This window comes from Phaethon aethereus (genome assembly GCF_964289735.1).
Source record: "Phaethon aethereus genome assembly, chromosome: 1".
NCBI lineage: Eukaryota > Metazoa > Chordata > Aves > Phaethontiformes > Phaethontidae > Phaethon > Phaethon aethereus.
The window spans coordinates 60,817,320-60,834,280 of record NC_138575.1 but is presented as its reverse complement, the minus strand read 5'-3'; the positions used below and the strand labels follow the sequence as shown (position 1 = coordinate 60,834,280).

At 44.4% G+C, this 16,961-nt stretch overlaps 1 protein-coding gene across 2 annotated transcripts in view; it reads right to left on the bottom strand.

The window, feature by feature from the left end:
* SYN3 (synapsin III) overlaps positions 1 to 16,961 on the bottom strand; it is a gene marked incomplete at both ends in the record, with an annotated part of 182,874 nt that overhangs the window by 23,689 nt on the left and 142,224 nt on the right. For both annotated transcript variants that reach the window (XM_082013648.1, XM_082013649.1), the window contains one exon: positions 8,724 to 8,786. In XM_082013648.1, coding sequence (XP_081869774.1) covers positions 8,724 to 8,786 — 63 coding nt within the window. The remainder of the gene's footprint in view (positions 1 to 8,723; positions 8,787 to 16,961) is intronic.

The following is a 16,961-nucleotide window of genomic DNA, read 5'->3' as shown; positions in this document are numbered from 1 at the left end:
ATTGCAGCCCTGCTTTGCTAAGTGTCTACTTGCTCGTGACAACCAGTCGGTCTCTGCCCCAGAAGAGTTTCCCAGTTGCGTCAGTGTGTGTGTTAAAGGAGGGTGATGCCAGACTATGTGGAGCCAGCTGAAGGAAACGCGTGCAATGGTATTTGGTGTTTCTTTGCAAAGAACAAACAAGTGGTTTTACATATCTGCCTTCAGCCATGAGAGGGCAGGAGCCATCTTCACTGGAGAACAGAGGACAAGCTTGTTGCTAATCCATTTTACTCTGTTTAGATGGTTTTGTGTAAGCACCAGCTGTAACATAAGCCAAAGATGCAGCCACATCCTGGTGCAGAAAAGTTCCTGAGAACTGGACAGGTTATGGACAAGGTGAAAAGTGCAACTAGTTTGACCCTTGACCATTTCTAGATGCCTGAATAAGAAGGAAAAATTTGCTTCTCCTTTTGCTGAACACCAAATACCCCTAGACCTCCTCCCTTTTGCTGTGGTGAGGGCTGTGCTCTCGCTATTCAGGGACCACTGAGAAAAGGAGCAGAGGAAGATGACAGTCGTCTGTGGGATGGGAGGGTAGAAAAAAAATAGGAAAAAAAAAAGGAAATAACAAACACAAAGGGGAAGTGTAAAGGCAACCGCTGCACGTCATCCAGGAGGAGCAGCCTTGCCCTGGGCTGTGTTGTTTCCCTCTGTGTCTGAGCGGGGCTGTGTGCGGTGCCGGCTGCTCCTGGTGCGGCAGGGCAGGGTGAGGCAGTTGGAAAGCCTCGGAGGCGGCGGGGAGCGGGAGTGTGGAGCACCTCACATGGCGGGGAGCCCCCAGCCTGGGCACAGCTCACAAAATACCAGGGGGAACAACGCAGACTGTGTCGGGGCCGGGTATTTTTGTTGCACAGATAAAAGCTGCGCTGGGCTGAATGACATCAAGTGAGAGAGAGTCCCACCCAGATGAGATGATCGCAGGAGGGACTACATGGGCAGGCGATGCACGGTGTTATGACATATTCTCCTGGACCCTTTTGGCAATGGGAAAAGACAAAAGCCATTATATAATGACCTACTTGGAACAAGGACATTTGTGGGATCTGAAACAGCTTTTGCAACAGATGTCTTTGGGCCTCAGCTGAAATGTGGGTATTGGTCTCTTCTCCCAACTAACTAGTGATAGGATGAGAGGAAATGGCCTCAAGTTGCGCCAGGGAAGATTTAGATTGGATATTAGGAAAAATTTCTTCACCGAGAGGCTGGTCAAGCATTGGAACAGACTGCCCAGGGAGGTGGTGGAGTCTCTGGAAGTGTTCAGAAAACGTGTGGATGTGGCGCTTCAGGACATGGTTTAAGGGACACATTGGTGCTGGATTAACGGTTGGACTTAATGATCTTGAGGGTCCTTTCCAACCTTAGTGATTCTGTGATTCTGTGATTCTGTGATTCTGTGATTTGCATTCCCAGCCCGGGAACATTTGTCCCAGAGGCAGATGAAGGGATGCCACTTCTCTCCCCAGATTGGAATTAGACTGTATTGTTATTGCTAGAAAGGAGCTGTATGGTCATCTTGTTAAATGTGATTTTTCCTCAAAAATACAGCATGCTGTGGAAAGGAAGGGTCCATTTCTTCCTCCCCTCCATCACCCCCTCCCTGTGGGAAGAGAGTGAAAGCACTCGAAGGTATTTTCTCCAATGGGCCTGAGGATTTCTGGCTGGGTAAATAGTTAAAGAGTGGGGAGAATCACCGAGGACACAAATACAGACATGGAAAACAAAGAAGATGACTCCCTCAATGCTACACCACTGCACAGTCCTCTGGAAACAGTTCTGCCATCTTACCTGGCCCATGCCAGAGCCCTTTCCATGGACTTTTCAGAGAAAGCATCTCACAGAGGTCCCCTTTTAGGATATCATGGCCTTATTTCCCACCAGGCATCAAAATAATCATCACACCAAAGCTGAAATCTGAGCTACCATTTGTTAATTGTTAGAGCCAGCCAAATTTGACAAAATAACAGCCGTGTCCTGGGTTAACTCTGGTTTAGTCCAGCATACAGTTATTACTACCTAAACAGGAAAGACTCAAGTTACAGTGAAATTAGATTTATTTTCATGCCTTATCTATCAAGTCCACCATTTTATTAGCTTTCTACTTTTATATTTTGTATAATTCATTTCCTCCTACCTTGTAACCCTTTTACATGTCAATAAAATATCCATTCTCCTAACAGGAGAAAAAACCCTGGAGATAACCGAAGCCAGGGTGGATGCAGTGTGACGCCAGAGGGCATTATTTAAGAAGGGACTGTTAAAAATCATTCTACAGCAAACAGTTACCAATTTACCTAAAAAGGGATAAATCCATCTTCTAAAATGGCAGGTTGGCCAATGCATGAAACGGAGAAAAGAAGTTGGAAAGAGATCAACAGGAAGCCATTTTTTTTTCTCTCTCTCTTTTTTTTGCAGGCTTCTTAGGATAAGTGCAATATCCCATTAGTGTGTAGAGGAGTGCAAACAGCGAGTGCAAACACAGCCCCTGCCCCGGTGGCCTGTTTGCTTAGCTGTGCTGGCTGTTTGAGCAGCAATAGACTCATTCTGGAGCCATCAGCTGCTGTTTGCTGTAGCGTTTTAGTGACCTGTTGTGAAGAGTTTGGGTCAGTGTGTTGACAAATGCCTTTTCTGGGTAAGAAAACTCCCTGGGAGAGTCCCTGCTTCCCTTCTGGCTCTCTTCTTTAACTCGGGCACCGGCCGTGCCCCAGCACGCTCCCTGTTGCTGCAGTGGAGAGGGGAGTCTGGCTGGACTCCTGGGGACATGCTCACATAGATGTCACCGTCCCGTTGCCCAGTGGTGGCATCTCAGAGGCTGATACTACATGACCTGAAGTTGCAGCTGGTGCCCATTCCCATCCTCAGCCTGGCCAAGGGGCACTGATCTTGCTGCCTTTGCCTGGAGAGCAGACCGAGGGACACATCAGGAACAAACACTTCTGTCTCATCCCTGCTGTGGACCTTCTTTTGAAGCCTTCTTGCAAGACAGGATTTTGGAGAGTGGGTACTGGCATCGTTAAAAACCTACCGTGGATACTTCCCGTGCAGTCTGAGCCACCCCGGAGATCTGCGTGAGCACAGGTTCCTGCAGTGAGGGACCTGGGCAGAGATTTCTGCTTTCTCTGTCTCGTAGTCCCCAAATTTACTGCTTCTTCTATATCCCAGATGTTCCTGGACACCAGAGTCCCAGGGCTACAGCTCTCCTCTCTCACCTTTAGCCTAAGCACTGCAAGGTGTTGCCTCACAGTCCCCTTCTTCTTTCGTTAGTTACGTGGCCACAGGAAAAAATAGCCAGCCAAAGTGGTATAATTATAGTATTCTGCTGGGGCTGCCCTAGCTTTGCCTCTCGGAGTGTCATCCAGAGTTAAATCTGCCTCACAGGTTAAACCCACACCACTTTGGAGATGGCTTGCGGAAGCAGTTTGTGTGTCCAAACTGGGGTTAGAGGCAGGTTCAGCTGGAAGGTAAGTGTCCAAGGCTGAGCCAGGGCCAGGCTTGGCAACGTGGTGTTTAACTGGCTCTTGGTAGGCTTGTGAAAATGTCTGAGTGTTTTCCTCCAGAGGAACTGGCATGGCCACACAGAGCTTGTGATTTTCTATTCCTCTCAACCTGCACTTTGCCTTTCTGTAGTTACTTTGCCATTTTGAGACAACAGGTCTTCAGGAATGTCTCAGTACAGAGGGTTTCCTGAGTCTCTCCTTCCTTCTACCTCAAATTATACTCCCTGTCTCAGAAAATACCCAATCCAACTGGCACACATTCAGTTTAGGCCTAACATTGACGCACCTCAAAATAATGGAGACACAACAGAGTCTGGCTTTCCTTATTATCCTCACACTGAAGTTCTCCAGATGTTACGCTGCCTTTAATGCATTTAACGTCATCATCCCTAATAACTTCCTAATGAAGAGCTTCTCTCAGTCCCAGGTCTTGGCAGCTTTGGTCCCTGGTGCCCTGGATCAGTCACTGTTTTCTGCGTCCAGCAAAAGGTTCCAGACTGATGTGCAAGAAATGGGGACGCTTTTGCTATTTTCAAGACGGGTGGTACCTCCTCGCTTATGAGTCAGTGGGAATGCAGCGATTGGGCTGCTCTGTTGTGGATGTTACATGTCAAGTCATTATTTGTCCTCTGTAAAAGAAAATATTTGTTCCTTGACACACCGAGGCAGCCCTTTCCCCTTCCTTTCCTCTTTAGCACACTAGATTTTCAAAGCTCTTACTTTTGGAACATTCTATTTCCAGTCCCGAGAGAGACAAGGTGACGAGCTGTCCTTCCTGATAAAAAGCTTGCAGTATTTTTACATTACAGAGTGGCTCTGTTTAGTTTGTGCTATATTTATACCAGGGGGAAAAAAAAAGTAGAGCAGTCTTTCCCATCCAGTAAGAGAGAAAATAACTCTGACCACATTATTATGAACAACAAGTTTTTCTTCTACAATGTAATAAATTCATCTGAGCCAGGATTTGTACTGGGGAGATGTTTTCATAATTATGGGGCAGGAGGGGACAGGAGATGACTCTTAAATTTGCCTAATTAGAGAGGTCTAAAAATAAAGTAAGAGTAGCAAAATATATATATTTATTAAATTCATATAAATATATATAAAGCCACATGAACAGATACTGTTTTTCCTCTCTTTGCAGATCTGGCAGTTGATTCCTTCTCATGATCTGATCAAGAAGAGGTGAAGAAGCTCTTTGAGTGAATTTGCTGTGCTGGGCTCTGTTCCTAGGGCACTTTAGGGTCGTGTTAGCACATAAATGGCAGATATTAACACACTCAGAGCTTTATTCTTTTCCATGGGCTCTGGCATTGTGAGATCCAGAGTCAGGAGGAAGTGTTATTCCTTTCTCGCTGTAGTGCTCACCCTATTCAACAGAGACCCCAAATCACTTCTGAGGTTGGTAGGCTCAAACTGCACAATACTTAAAAAATGCCTTGACCTTTAGGAACTGCTGGGTGAACAATAGTTCATTTCTGCACCGGGAAGGACATCTCCTCTCAGTGTCCATCCTTGGTTTCCCTGGAAGAGTCCTTGAGTATTGTTGACCTCATGAGCCTGGGCAACTTAAATATGACATGAGAAAGGTCCTTCTCTGCTGAGTCTGTTGTAAACCGTTGCCTAAGCAGTATTTCTAAAGATAGTGTATTTGTATCGATACTGTATTGGACCAGCAGCACACAAAGTACTTGTTATGATCTTCCAGTGCCAGCGAAATACGAAGTGACCCCAAATTTTGGAAGGGGGATAATGATGGTCATGGGAGGAACTGAGAGGTATATGTCCTGTTTTTAGATGAGAATATCATCTGGGGCCCCTTTGTCTCTCTGGGTGAAGGCTATTCCTGGTGTCTCTGTTCATGTCAACAGAGAGGCTGTTGTTTCTGGATTTCTTAATGGAAATTACAAAAGATGCCTTTTATTGCAAATTTGTTTTCTTCATCTCCACCTGCACCTTACATGCACACATCATTTGGCAAGAGCACTTCTATCACTAATGGTATACTGTCACCCCTTTTGGTTCTGAACTTGAATACTAACTGTTCCTCTTCCAAGCTAAAGACAGTGAATAGAGTCTGTTTCTTACAGGTTCTAACATGGTTATTTTTCATTTTAGCTTTGAGGATTCTCTGTTCAACTCTCTAATTAAAAAATGTAGTGAGTGAATTTTGTGAAAATGTTGCGAAAACAAAGCATATGTGAAAATGAAAAGTCTGACTATTATAATTATGCTCTTTCTAGCCATTATTGCAAAATAATAAACACTCAGCACTTCTTATAGGGCCAAGACCCTTATGAACATGCATTAGCAATAAGTATCAGGTAATCATTATAATCCCTCTGATCTGTAACACACAGAAACTGAAGAAGAACTGTGAAATGACACAAATGTCGCTGCAAGTCAATGGTGGAGCTCTTTAGGGAAGAGGCCTTTTCAGCGTCCAGACTTTTTCTGGCTCCTGGCCACTGCCTCAGTATGTATAAAAGAATGTGTCTGGACTTCCCATCTTTGCTCATTCTTCTAAGTCTTGTTGCTTCTCATTACATGTGTAATTAATTGTCATTAATAACAAGAAAAATGTAAGTACTTCCTTGACAATTTCTGCTGGTAATGAGATTGTAATCTGAATGCTCACATCCTTCGAAGCACCCATTACAGGTACAAATACATGGCTTGCTCTCTTGGCATTGTTTGTTGCAGTAAGTATTATTTTTAATACTCACATGTGTACTTTGGCTAATGGGTTGGTTATTTTATCCTTTGTTTCTTCAGTCACCGCTTTTATACAAAACATGACATGATGCAGGTGCTTTATTAACATTTACTTTCTTACACTCATCTAAACCAAAAGCAAACCTCTCTCTTTTCCTATTACATGTTTTACAGCTATTTCCTGCTATCATCTCTACTTCTGAAGACCAACGCAAAGAAATCCTTTAGCTCTCTATAATCTCCTTATCATCACTGATTATTGCTTTTACATTGTATGGTTAAAACCACCATTATTTCTCTTGGAAACTTTCTCTTCTGAATTACTTAACTGGAGGTTTGTTTTTTTTTTCCTGTAGGTGTTTTCTAGTATACCCATAGTTCTGCTCATCTGTATTTCTCCTGACATTTTCTGTGGTTTCTTTCTGTCAGTCCTACTTGGGCTTGAACCTTGTTGTCTTAAAAACAACATGAAACAAATTCCTGTTACTTGTCTTTTAACCAACCAACTTGTTCTTTGTTTTATTTTCACTTTCTCTCTTCTCTTTTGCTCTATGCAGTAAAAGGCAGTGGGCTTCAAGAAGACTTAATCAGTCTCAACTTTCCTTCAGGCTGCTTGTGGCTGGAGAAGGGCCCAAACTAAAACAATAAGGTCAACAACCCTTCCCTCCTTTACCTTCCCCATTTACTGAACAGAGCAGTGTTGAAACTCTATGCCCAAACCCACATCCAGACTTTGCTAGTAGTCCCTAATCTCGTAACGGACTAAAGTAAACTTGGCCTCAGACCAATTCTTTCTTCTAAGGTGCTGGCTGTCAGCCTATCTTCAACTGGAACAACTTCCTATGTACCCCCCTTGTACCACTGCATACAATTGTGCCTGGAGTTTGAATAGAAACTCTCTTCCTCTGTAACTTGTGACAGCAAAAATCAACATCATTAAATAATAAAATGAGAGGGAAGTGAGAGGTGGAAGAAGATCTGGTGTCTGGTGCAAAAGACAACAGCTAAATATTCTGAGAGTTTTGTCTGGAAACACTGCTAAGATTTGGGTACTTTTCTCTGATTCTGCCCTCATTTCTGTAGCCACTGATGGTCCTTTGTGCACGAGAGACACGTGATGCCCTCCCTCCATTACAGGCGAAATTGCGGAGCAGTCAGAGAGATTCAGGATTGCAGGATCTCAAGGAACTTGAAATCTTTCCTCAGGGAGAGGTTTCTTCCTCCTGGTTTGTCCTGGCTGGATTTTGCTAATGAAATCCTTCCCAGGGACATGTTCAGTGGCTCGCTCTGCAAGCAGCTCTAGGCTGTCCGCATGTACTCTAATTCAATGACACTTCTGCCTGTTTAACATATGCAGCACCAGTATTTTAACAAACATTTCCTGCTTCTTTAAATGTTTGTTCTTTGATGTTGAAAGCCAGCTCCACCACCAGCCCAGGGATCCGAGCCCACTTCCTCCCCAGCAGCTACCATCCAGGCAGGGGAACATTGCAAAAAAAGCAAGAAAGGTTATGAGAGCATGCGCAATCCAGGAATCCAGAAAGGTCTTCTGTTTCCAGAGCGCAAGCAAACAAGCTGTACCAAGTTTAAGTTTGGCGTACCTATATATAATCTTGAGGCAAAGTGTGAGGCTGGGAGAAGGTCTGTCTGCTCTAGGGAAGCACTGTCACAGGGCTATCAGTTACGAAGTTCATGTACCACCTATTTGGATTCAGAGACGATACATCAGAATTTCTTATTTCTGAACGAATCAAGTTTTAGACAGATCGATAGGGGATGCTTTTTTTAAAAGGTATATACAAGAAAGAAGAGGCTAAAGTGCAGCAGGAATGTGCTGGCGATGCCTCATTGAAAGGGGAGCCCAGTCACCCCAAGAAACAGGGGCTGCTAATTCACTGGGGGAATAAAGATCCCAGAGAGCCTGGGAAAAACAAACAGGTCCTTCTGGGGAGTGAACTGTTTTTCAGGATTCCTTGGCAGGCAACCAGCCACTCTGCTTTGTAAGGTCTTGTTCTTCCTTGCAAGGAGGAAAAAAATAACTGAAGGGCTCCCGTTTTATTGAATAGGTCATCATAATGTGCTCGAAAAGACCAGTGCCCCTCCTCCACATTGTGAGAGCTATGGGGTGTAGCTGCACATTACAGGTGCTTGAATAAACATTTCTGCTTTCAGGAGAGAAGAAAATGTATAAAAGACAAACCTAATGACTTCAGCCCAGCCAGCATTTCCCCCACTCTTCACAAACCCCCCTTCTCGCATCCCTGGAAGCCTCCAACCCAATACCACTGCCTGTCTCCGAGTGCGTGACAGTGGAAAAAGGCCTTTTCTCCCACAGGAACAGTCCGTGCGACCCAGATAGGCTGTGGGGAGGTTTAACCCCTTCTCTGGCTGGCCACACGCTGTGTACAATCACAGGAACGTTGTGCCACATGCATATCTGTTTCCTGAGCTATACGTATTTTTTCTTTTACTTACCTTCCCCATTCCAGCATGAGCATGTCCCAGCTTGACCACTACAGGGAAATTTGGAGTTGTGAGCTGCAAGACAAAAGAAGGAGCTCCTCATTAGTTATTTCTTTCCAGCCACTGTATTTGAAATTGCTTACTTTTATTTAGCAGCTTTTATCCCCTTCCTGGGTGCTGATGGGAGGATGAAAAGGTCAAATAAAGATTGTCCAGGTGGTAGGGCAATAAGCAAATAGCTCTTCACTGGGACCTCTATGATAAAAAATGGAGGACAGGCAGAATTTCTCAGATCTGACCCACTTTTGCTGTCTGACAGCAGTAAGCTCTAAAACCTTCTTATTTTTTCCAGTTGCTTTTCCCACCCTGTACATATGGATGTGTGTGCACTCATATGCACGTAAAAAGCCCTGCACCTGCAAGCTTGAGTAAGTGAACACTTTCAGATGCTGACAACATCTGAATTGTGAGAAAGACAAGGCTTGTTTGTTTTTTACCACACAGACCTGTTTGGCCTTTAAAGTGAGTGAGCAGTCCTTCAGCAGCTCCCATTCCCTTCCCATCAGCAGTGGTGGGGCAAGGGGAGAGGGAACAGGGGCCAAACCTTGGGTACAACTCACAAAGTCCATCCATTCATAAAGCCTCTCTTCTCTAACTTCAGGGGTGAGTATAAGGAATAAAAGAAAACAAGGAAGGGTTGGAATCAGCAATAAAAGTACAAAAAATTATGTCATGTCTTCTCCCTGGCTTGTGTGTTTTTTACATTGGATAGGGTCCTGCCATCGGACCCATGCAAGTCCATCTTTGTGCATATGTGGGATTTTACTTGGAGAACTGGAAGTATCCTCTCTGCCTTCTACTCCCCAGTTTCATGTTCATGCAAGGATTCACTAGGAATGATCGCCTGAGACTTGGGTGGCTGGATTGGTAGGAAGTGCACGCACCAGGAGTAACCAGGTTATATACACCATCCCTGCGTACTGGTGGGTCCATTTCTACACCTCTGCTTGACAACCCTGTGATCTTCATTGTGGCCCGTGTTCCTGATTCTTGTGGTCTAAGTGCTATCCCTTCAGTACATAACCTGTTGGTTTTTTTAAATTGTACATTTCAATTTCTTTAATGAGAATTCTTTTAAAAGACACTTTTGTCTTTACCGAAATGCCTGAGGCAATGAGCTCTATTCATTAAGCAGTTAACCTGGAGATCTGGCAATAGGAGGGAGTTGAATTTTGACAGATAAATGGCTCTCCTATTTATTTAAGTTTGAGAATAGATAAACAAATTGTTCTTGTGCTAATTATCAATTGTCTGTATGGGCAGGCAGGCGCTACGCCCTAAAGATAGAATAGTGCTGCAGTCTCCATCTGTGGCAGCTCGCTATAAATAACAAAATTAGTAACGAACACTGATATGTTTTGCTGTTCAGCTGCTTATGTAAAGAAATGTCACAGGAGAGGGAAACAGTGAGTGCATCATGTTCTCAAACAACCTGTGTGTCTTGTGAGGACCTTCTTCAGGCAGAAAGCTGAAGGATCCTCTTCAGACCACAGAAGGGCACAGAACTGCAATAAATCACAGTCCTGGCACAGGCAGGGGCCAGGACCCACTGTTTCAGAAGAGGCGGCAAAGACACTGTGACAAGTGGCCACCCTGAAGCCCCATAGTTAAGCATATGTCCAGGCACCTGAGTTTGGGCTCTATTTCCTCTTTGCCTCTCTAATCCGTTGTAAGAGCCTGAAACTCAATTTGCCGCTGGCATAAATGAATCCAATGGAGAACTGCACCTGAGGCTTACTGAAGATATGGCCATGCCAGGCCTTTAATGATGGAGGACGAAAGGTAACCTAGTAGTTAGAGCACCCACCTACTCAGGCTCTGGGAGACCTGGCTTACTTCCCAGCTCTGTCCATGCCCCATGCACACTATTAGAGCCAAAGCGCTGGCAAGCTCCAGCCTCTGTTCCCTCTTTGTAAGTGGAGGTGGCAGCTGTTCCCACTGCGCAGGAAAAGCAAGTTGCGCCCTGCGAGCCAGCCTGAGACCCTGGCGAGGGGGCCAAAGAATTGTGTGGGATGGATAATGTCGTATCACCAGCTCAAAGCAGCCAGAGGCAGGAAGCGACGTCTCTGCTGCCCCGGTTGTGTTGGCTACCTGGGGGTTTTGCTGAGGGAGGCTAGCTCGAGCATGGGGCCAGGAGTGGGAAGCATCTGTTTTCCTGTGTACATGCAAAGAAAGTTTGGGATCCAATAAACAACCCAAGTTTACCGCTAGCCTGGAAGAAACCACCGGCAATGACAACACTCTGCTCAAAACTCTCCCTTTCTCTTTGCTTCTTGGAAACATGAGCTCAGCTTTCTTGGTAAGGCTTGGCCTCATCCCACGTAGGGGTGATCAGCTGGGGCCAGAGCACGCCGGAGTCACAAGCCACTTGGGCTGGCCATAGCATGTGGGGCTTGGGGTGGAACACAGATACAGACCCTGACTGTGTGGCAGCCTCACTAGGAAAGCTGCAGCCCCGGGAAAATGCTGGCACATGGTTTTCCAGGAGTCTGCTTCTGCCACTGAAACCCCACCAAATTTCCACCTATGGGAACCTGCATTATGGAGGAACCAATGATAGAGAGCAGCACATACACTCAGCTACGTTTTATAATGGGTTTATCTCGTGACAATGGAGTGCCCTTAGTCTGTGTTGAAGTTAAGTGGAATCGAAAGCTCTCAATAGTCCACAGGACTAAAGCAACCGGAGTCCACAACCAACCTATAATGGAGCTAGGAAGCCCTTGCTGAAGTGGTGGAAGCGGGCTGAACTCCACTGCAGTCAATGGGGATACTTCCAGCTTCCACCAGAGCCTTGGTGGGACTTGAGTCCCATTTCTATTGCTAATAAGATGGTCAGCCAGCATACTTGGCAGGTACCCAGATGGCTAGGGAAGCCAAAGGAAGGGAGAATGTATTATACAAGTGACTATGAGGCAATTCACACACATACGTGGTGAGAAATTCTGGGGGTGGCCACAGCCGCCACAAGGGCAGACCCCTGAGATGAGTATTTACACATGCTTAGTCATAGATTTGCTGGGAAAGAAGAGGTTTATAATCAAAGGATAGCACCAGAGTTTAATAAGAAAAGCATGTTTTTACTGAAATCATGCGAAGAAATATGTCAGTGTCTTTCTATGTGTTTGTTTATGTGTTGTAAGGGCTCTTTTTTCTTGGAAAAATGGTGGAAAACACTTTGATGCTTTTAAAATGTGCATGAACTGTTGACAGGGCTGGTATAGATGATGTCTGCGGGTTTTGGGGTGGGATTGTAGCACTGCAGCCAGCTCAGTGATAAGATGAAGGGTTAGTTCATATGCATAAGTCAACCCTTTAAAATGCTATAAATGTATTCACAGATGTTGTCACACAAAAGCCTTGAGATTAAAAGGTTTACACATGTGTCTAGAACTTGGTGTATCAAGATGCTTGTTTAGAATCAAGCAGGAATTTGAATCCTGAATTAGGAACTCAGCAAAGCCATCTTTGGTAGGAGTGAAGGGAGAGTCATGAAGTTGTTTCCAACTTACAACACTGTTGGCCCAAAGTATGTAATTTTAGCCCCTGATTTTAAGGTCTCTGCTCTGTGTGTAGTGTCACTGCGAAGATCACTTTGCAGTTAATCAGTATTTTGGCACTGGTGTGTAAAACTGAGTGCCGGTATGCATACATTAGCCTCTATTTGAAAACACAGAGCTGTAAACTATAACACTTTCCCCTTTACCTTCTGCCCCCCCTTTCCAATAAATAATGAGGTTTTCAATACTTCCTGTAAGTATATGAATATTTTCTGTATTTATTGCTGGTGGAGCAGTAGAACAGAGTGGGATATGAACTGATCTGAAGGGAAGAACCTTAGATGAAACCTGATCTAACTCATAAATACAATGCTTTCCACACTTTTTTTTTTCACTGAGGCCCTCAAGAGAGATGCTGATCTTAGGTCTGTGATTTTTTGTACTGTCCTGTATAGAGTCATGGAATCTTTGGGTTGTGAGGAGCCTTTCAAGGTCATCTAGTCCAAACCCCCTGCAATGAGCAAGGATATCTTCAACTAGACGAGGTTGCTCAGAGCCCCGTCCAACCTGACTTTGAATGTAGTCCATAAACAATGCAGAATGTCTCTTTTGATTTCCTTCTGCCATACTTAATTTTGTGCATTAGTTCACATTATCCAGCTTATCTCATATGACGCGCTTCCAGTTTCCAGTATTATTCTTCTGCAAAGCCTTTCCCTGTCAATGCTAAAATGAATAGTTCAGGATGCAATGACATCATGGATGTTATTAGGAAGGATCTGGGGAGATGGGAGATGGAGACATTAAAACTTGGGTCTCTTGGCACCAGTATTGTATAGTATCTACGGACCTGAAGCCCCATAGCTCAAGGTACTGTAATTTTTGCATCACCCTTCCCTCAGAAGTAATATGATGAATTTTTTAAGCTTTTATACTCTAAAATTGACTTTTCTGTTTACTTAGCTGCATTCTATGATGACAAAGTCTGTTCTAGGTGGGTACCTAATGGATTATGGGAATGTTGTTCATGCACTTGAGAGCTAAATGTTGAAAGTAATGCGTGTGGCACTTCCCTGGCATCAATTAAGTTGGAGGAGCAGTGAATATATATAATTTCTGGTAAAAGAAAGAACACTGATTGAAACCTACATGGAAGTAGTGATGTCATGACACAATGTCATTGTGTTTGTGGAACTATCATCTCACTGAAAATCTGAGCTGAAGATCAGCACTGGTTGCATGCCAGTCTTACCAAAATATGGAGGAGAAGCAGTAGTGCTCCCTGTTGTTCACTTACTCACTCATGAGTTGACATAATCACCAACTGCATGCAGCATGGCTCACTCAGGGGATTAATACTGTGGCCCCATGGAGATTTGTGGTGGCCAGTAACTATGACAGACAAGTCCTTTGCCTCTGCTCTTTACCATATCAGAAATAATGTAAGAAATAACAAGCAACGATGGGAGAACATGTTAAACAGTACGAGTTGCCAGCATTAACATCTGTGTTCTCTTAAAGACACATGATATGGATTCCTTTAAAACACACACATGTGTATTCATTACTGTATTATAAAATTATAGCACAATGAAGAAAAAATCATTAGCTGGGGAAAAAGGCCCTATGCTTCCAAGCCAGGTGAAGTAAATCCTGAGGAGGCGTAGGTATCCTCAAGGGTCTCCGGAGGAAAGAGGAGATAGGGGTTATGATGAGAAAAGTGATAAGGAGTTTAAAAACAGCTGGATCAAGACAGCGTTGTATAAGGTAGGACCTGAAGCATAGTGATTGATAGATGGGATGGCAGATGGAGTACTGCAGTGGCCTTCCTAGCAAAAGAGGAGATAGCATATCACTTTAGGACGAGCTAAGTTTTACAGAGCTTTACTGAGCTGGGGTGATGGAATCAGTGCTGTGGATGAGCTGGATGATTTAGTCCACAGTAGTTTGAGTAGTCTGTAAGGGAGACTTGTAAAATCAAATAGGAGTAAACTAACACACTTGATGCAAAGCACTGTGAAGGGCAGAGGCCAAAGTTTTAGCAAGCAAGCTTTGGAGGTAGCATAAAGAAGAGGCAAGAATGAGTCTGCTGATTACAAGGTTTTGGAGAAAAAACATTCAATAATTTGAAGGGGACCTCACTGCTGCAGGCCTGGGTACCTGCGAGAGCAACGGGAGGACCAGGAACAAGTGCAAAGCACAGGGGTTTATTTAAGATGCTTGAGACAGATGGACTTTTCATTTCATTTAGCACTGCAGCTGAGACCTCCAGCTTCAGACAGGAATGAACATAGTAACTAACTAGATGGAGATACAGCATAAATTAATTTGTGCTACTAACTGAAGTCAGCAGTGCCTTAGGGCATGAAGATCCTTCAGGGTGGTAAAAAAAATATCCTTTGATTCTATCATTGCTTTTAAAAAGCACCTCCCCTCAAAAAAAAAAACCCAAACCCAAACCCCAATAGAATCATGACTTAGTCCCCACATCCTCATGTAAACAAACCACAAACCAATGTTTCAGGGCTCCTAACACTTGCAGTGGTTAGAACAGGTCATGGAAGCAAGTGGAAAGGGTTAAGCATGAAACAGAACTTTTTGCCATTAATTCCACCCTAACGTTACTTAACTTCTCCTTTATTTGAGACAGGATGCTTTTGGGTTCCCAGTGGTCCCCCTCAGCATTTGGAGGATAAGAATGTGAGCACTTGATATTATTCTCATTCCCTTGGAGCTTCAAGTGTGAAAATTATATGAACATATCCAGACAAGCAGGTGCTCAGCAAAAAAAAAAAAAAAAAAATTGTATGTGTGTATATACAGGCGTGCGTGCTTGTATTCATGCACATATCTAGCAGTCCTGGTTAATAAATCCCCATTGCCATGTCTTAAAATACAGGCAAGTTTTTAAAATGTTGTTATAAGTACATAGAAAAGTGTCATTTCTTCATGTGTAGTGTTTGCTTAGCCAGTACTTTGCAGTGCTGCCTTTAGGGAAGCCTCTTGTCTTTCCTTGCTTGCTACAAGAGTGAATACATTCCCCCAACTCCTGATGTTGAAACACTGTTCAAATATTTTTTGTGGGATCCAAAAAGAAAAGAAGAAACTCTTGCATTTCCTCTCCCCCCTGACCTGAACTGGGTACTTTTTGCTGTGTTTTCTTCTAATTAGAAAATTTCCGTTCCCCATGGAAACACATTGCAGAGGGAGAGATGGCGGACAGCGATTGTCGACAGGGTGGTAAACTCTCTAGGAATTTTCTTTTGATAGGTTACCTTCGGAAAAACTGTAGTGCCTAAGCTGTGGTAGAAGATGCAGCAAGTGGAAAAAAATGCTTTCTGAAGTTATGCTGGAGTCTTCAAAGCCGTTTCTCTTCAAAGAACCCCTAATGTTCACAAGACCCTGGTTGACAGAGCGCTCTCTTCGCTGAGGAGGCTTGACTGTCCCTTTTTTGGGGCAAATTCTGAATTCTCACTGATTTCAAAATGAGCAGCGTGGAGTTTCTTTGGAGAGACCAAAACCTCCCTGAACTTCACAGTGGAAAACAACCTTCAGCAACAGGCGCCGCAGGAGCAGGTGTCAACAAAGCCGATCATTACCCTGTTACTGCTGGTCTCTAACCTCACCACGCGCTCTGCGGCAGGCGCTTTCCCGTCTCCAAGGGGCAAAGCGAACACGGTTCTCACCCCAGCTTTTACACAAGGTGGAATCGCGTGCCCTGACTGCAAAGCTTGGGAGAATCACAAACGACTCCAAGGGCTTGGCCGTGATTTCACAACCTTCTGTAGCACATTTGAGAGTGGTGCTGTTATGTCGGTGTAAAACAAGAAGTGGGCCCTGGGCTTATTAGTACATTGATCGAGAAATGCTCTGCCTAACACAGAAATGGCTCTGGTGTTTTATTCTAAGCCTCATGCTGTTGTAACCGTGCCAATGACCCCGTGCAGCCTTGGCTGACATTGCCATGTCAGATGCTGGCAGGAAGAGGGCCACAAGCAATGAGCCATGGACGCTACAGGGAATGGGATACCATGGTCCGCTGGAACGTTTGAAATACCCCCTGGGCTCCTGAGAGCTGTGGGGCAATGGATCACCGCCTCCTTCCTTCTTGCCATTCTTCAGCATGCAAAGCTGTAGGAATAGCAGCACAGAGAACCAGGCAGTCACAGCTGGACGTTTTTGAAAGATCCCTGTTTTATTTTTATACTTTTTTTAACGCACAGCTAGTAATCTTGATTAATGCTCCAGAGCATAAGGGACTCTGTACATACATAAAGAAGAACAAGGAACATGGGAAGTGCCACCCTGCAGCTGGCATCTCAGGCTGTGTCTGTAGTAGTAAATAAAGCGATGACAGAGCAAGGACAACGGCCCTGAGTTGCCTATTCTGTTAAATTGTTAGACTGATCTCTGGCATATTCTGACTAAAGGCAAATAGCCTTCTCCCAAACAATTCCCAAGCACAACATGGAAACCAGCACAAATCTTCAGCCATACCACACAGGATACTCTGGAGGCTAAGAGGGTTTGATAGCACAGCTGGGGTTGGACCATGCCAGAGTAGCCAGAGAATCGTCCTGGCACGGTTTAGTTTGCTGCCATTAATGTGGCCTCAGTCTGTCTCCCAGGGTTGAGCAGGAGAGTAGCTTCTATCTGACATTATGTCCTATCTTTGTATGCTCTCACATTA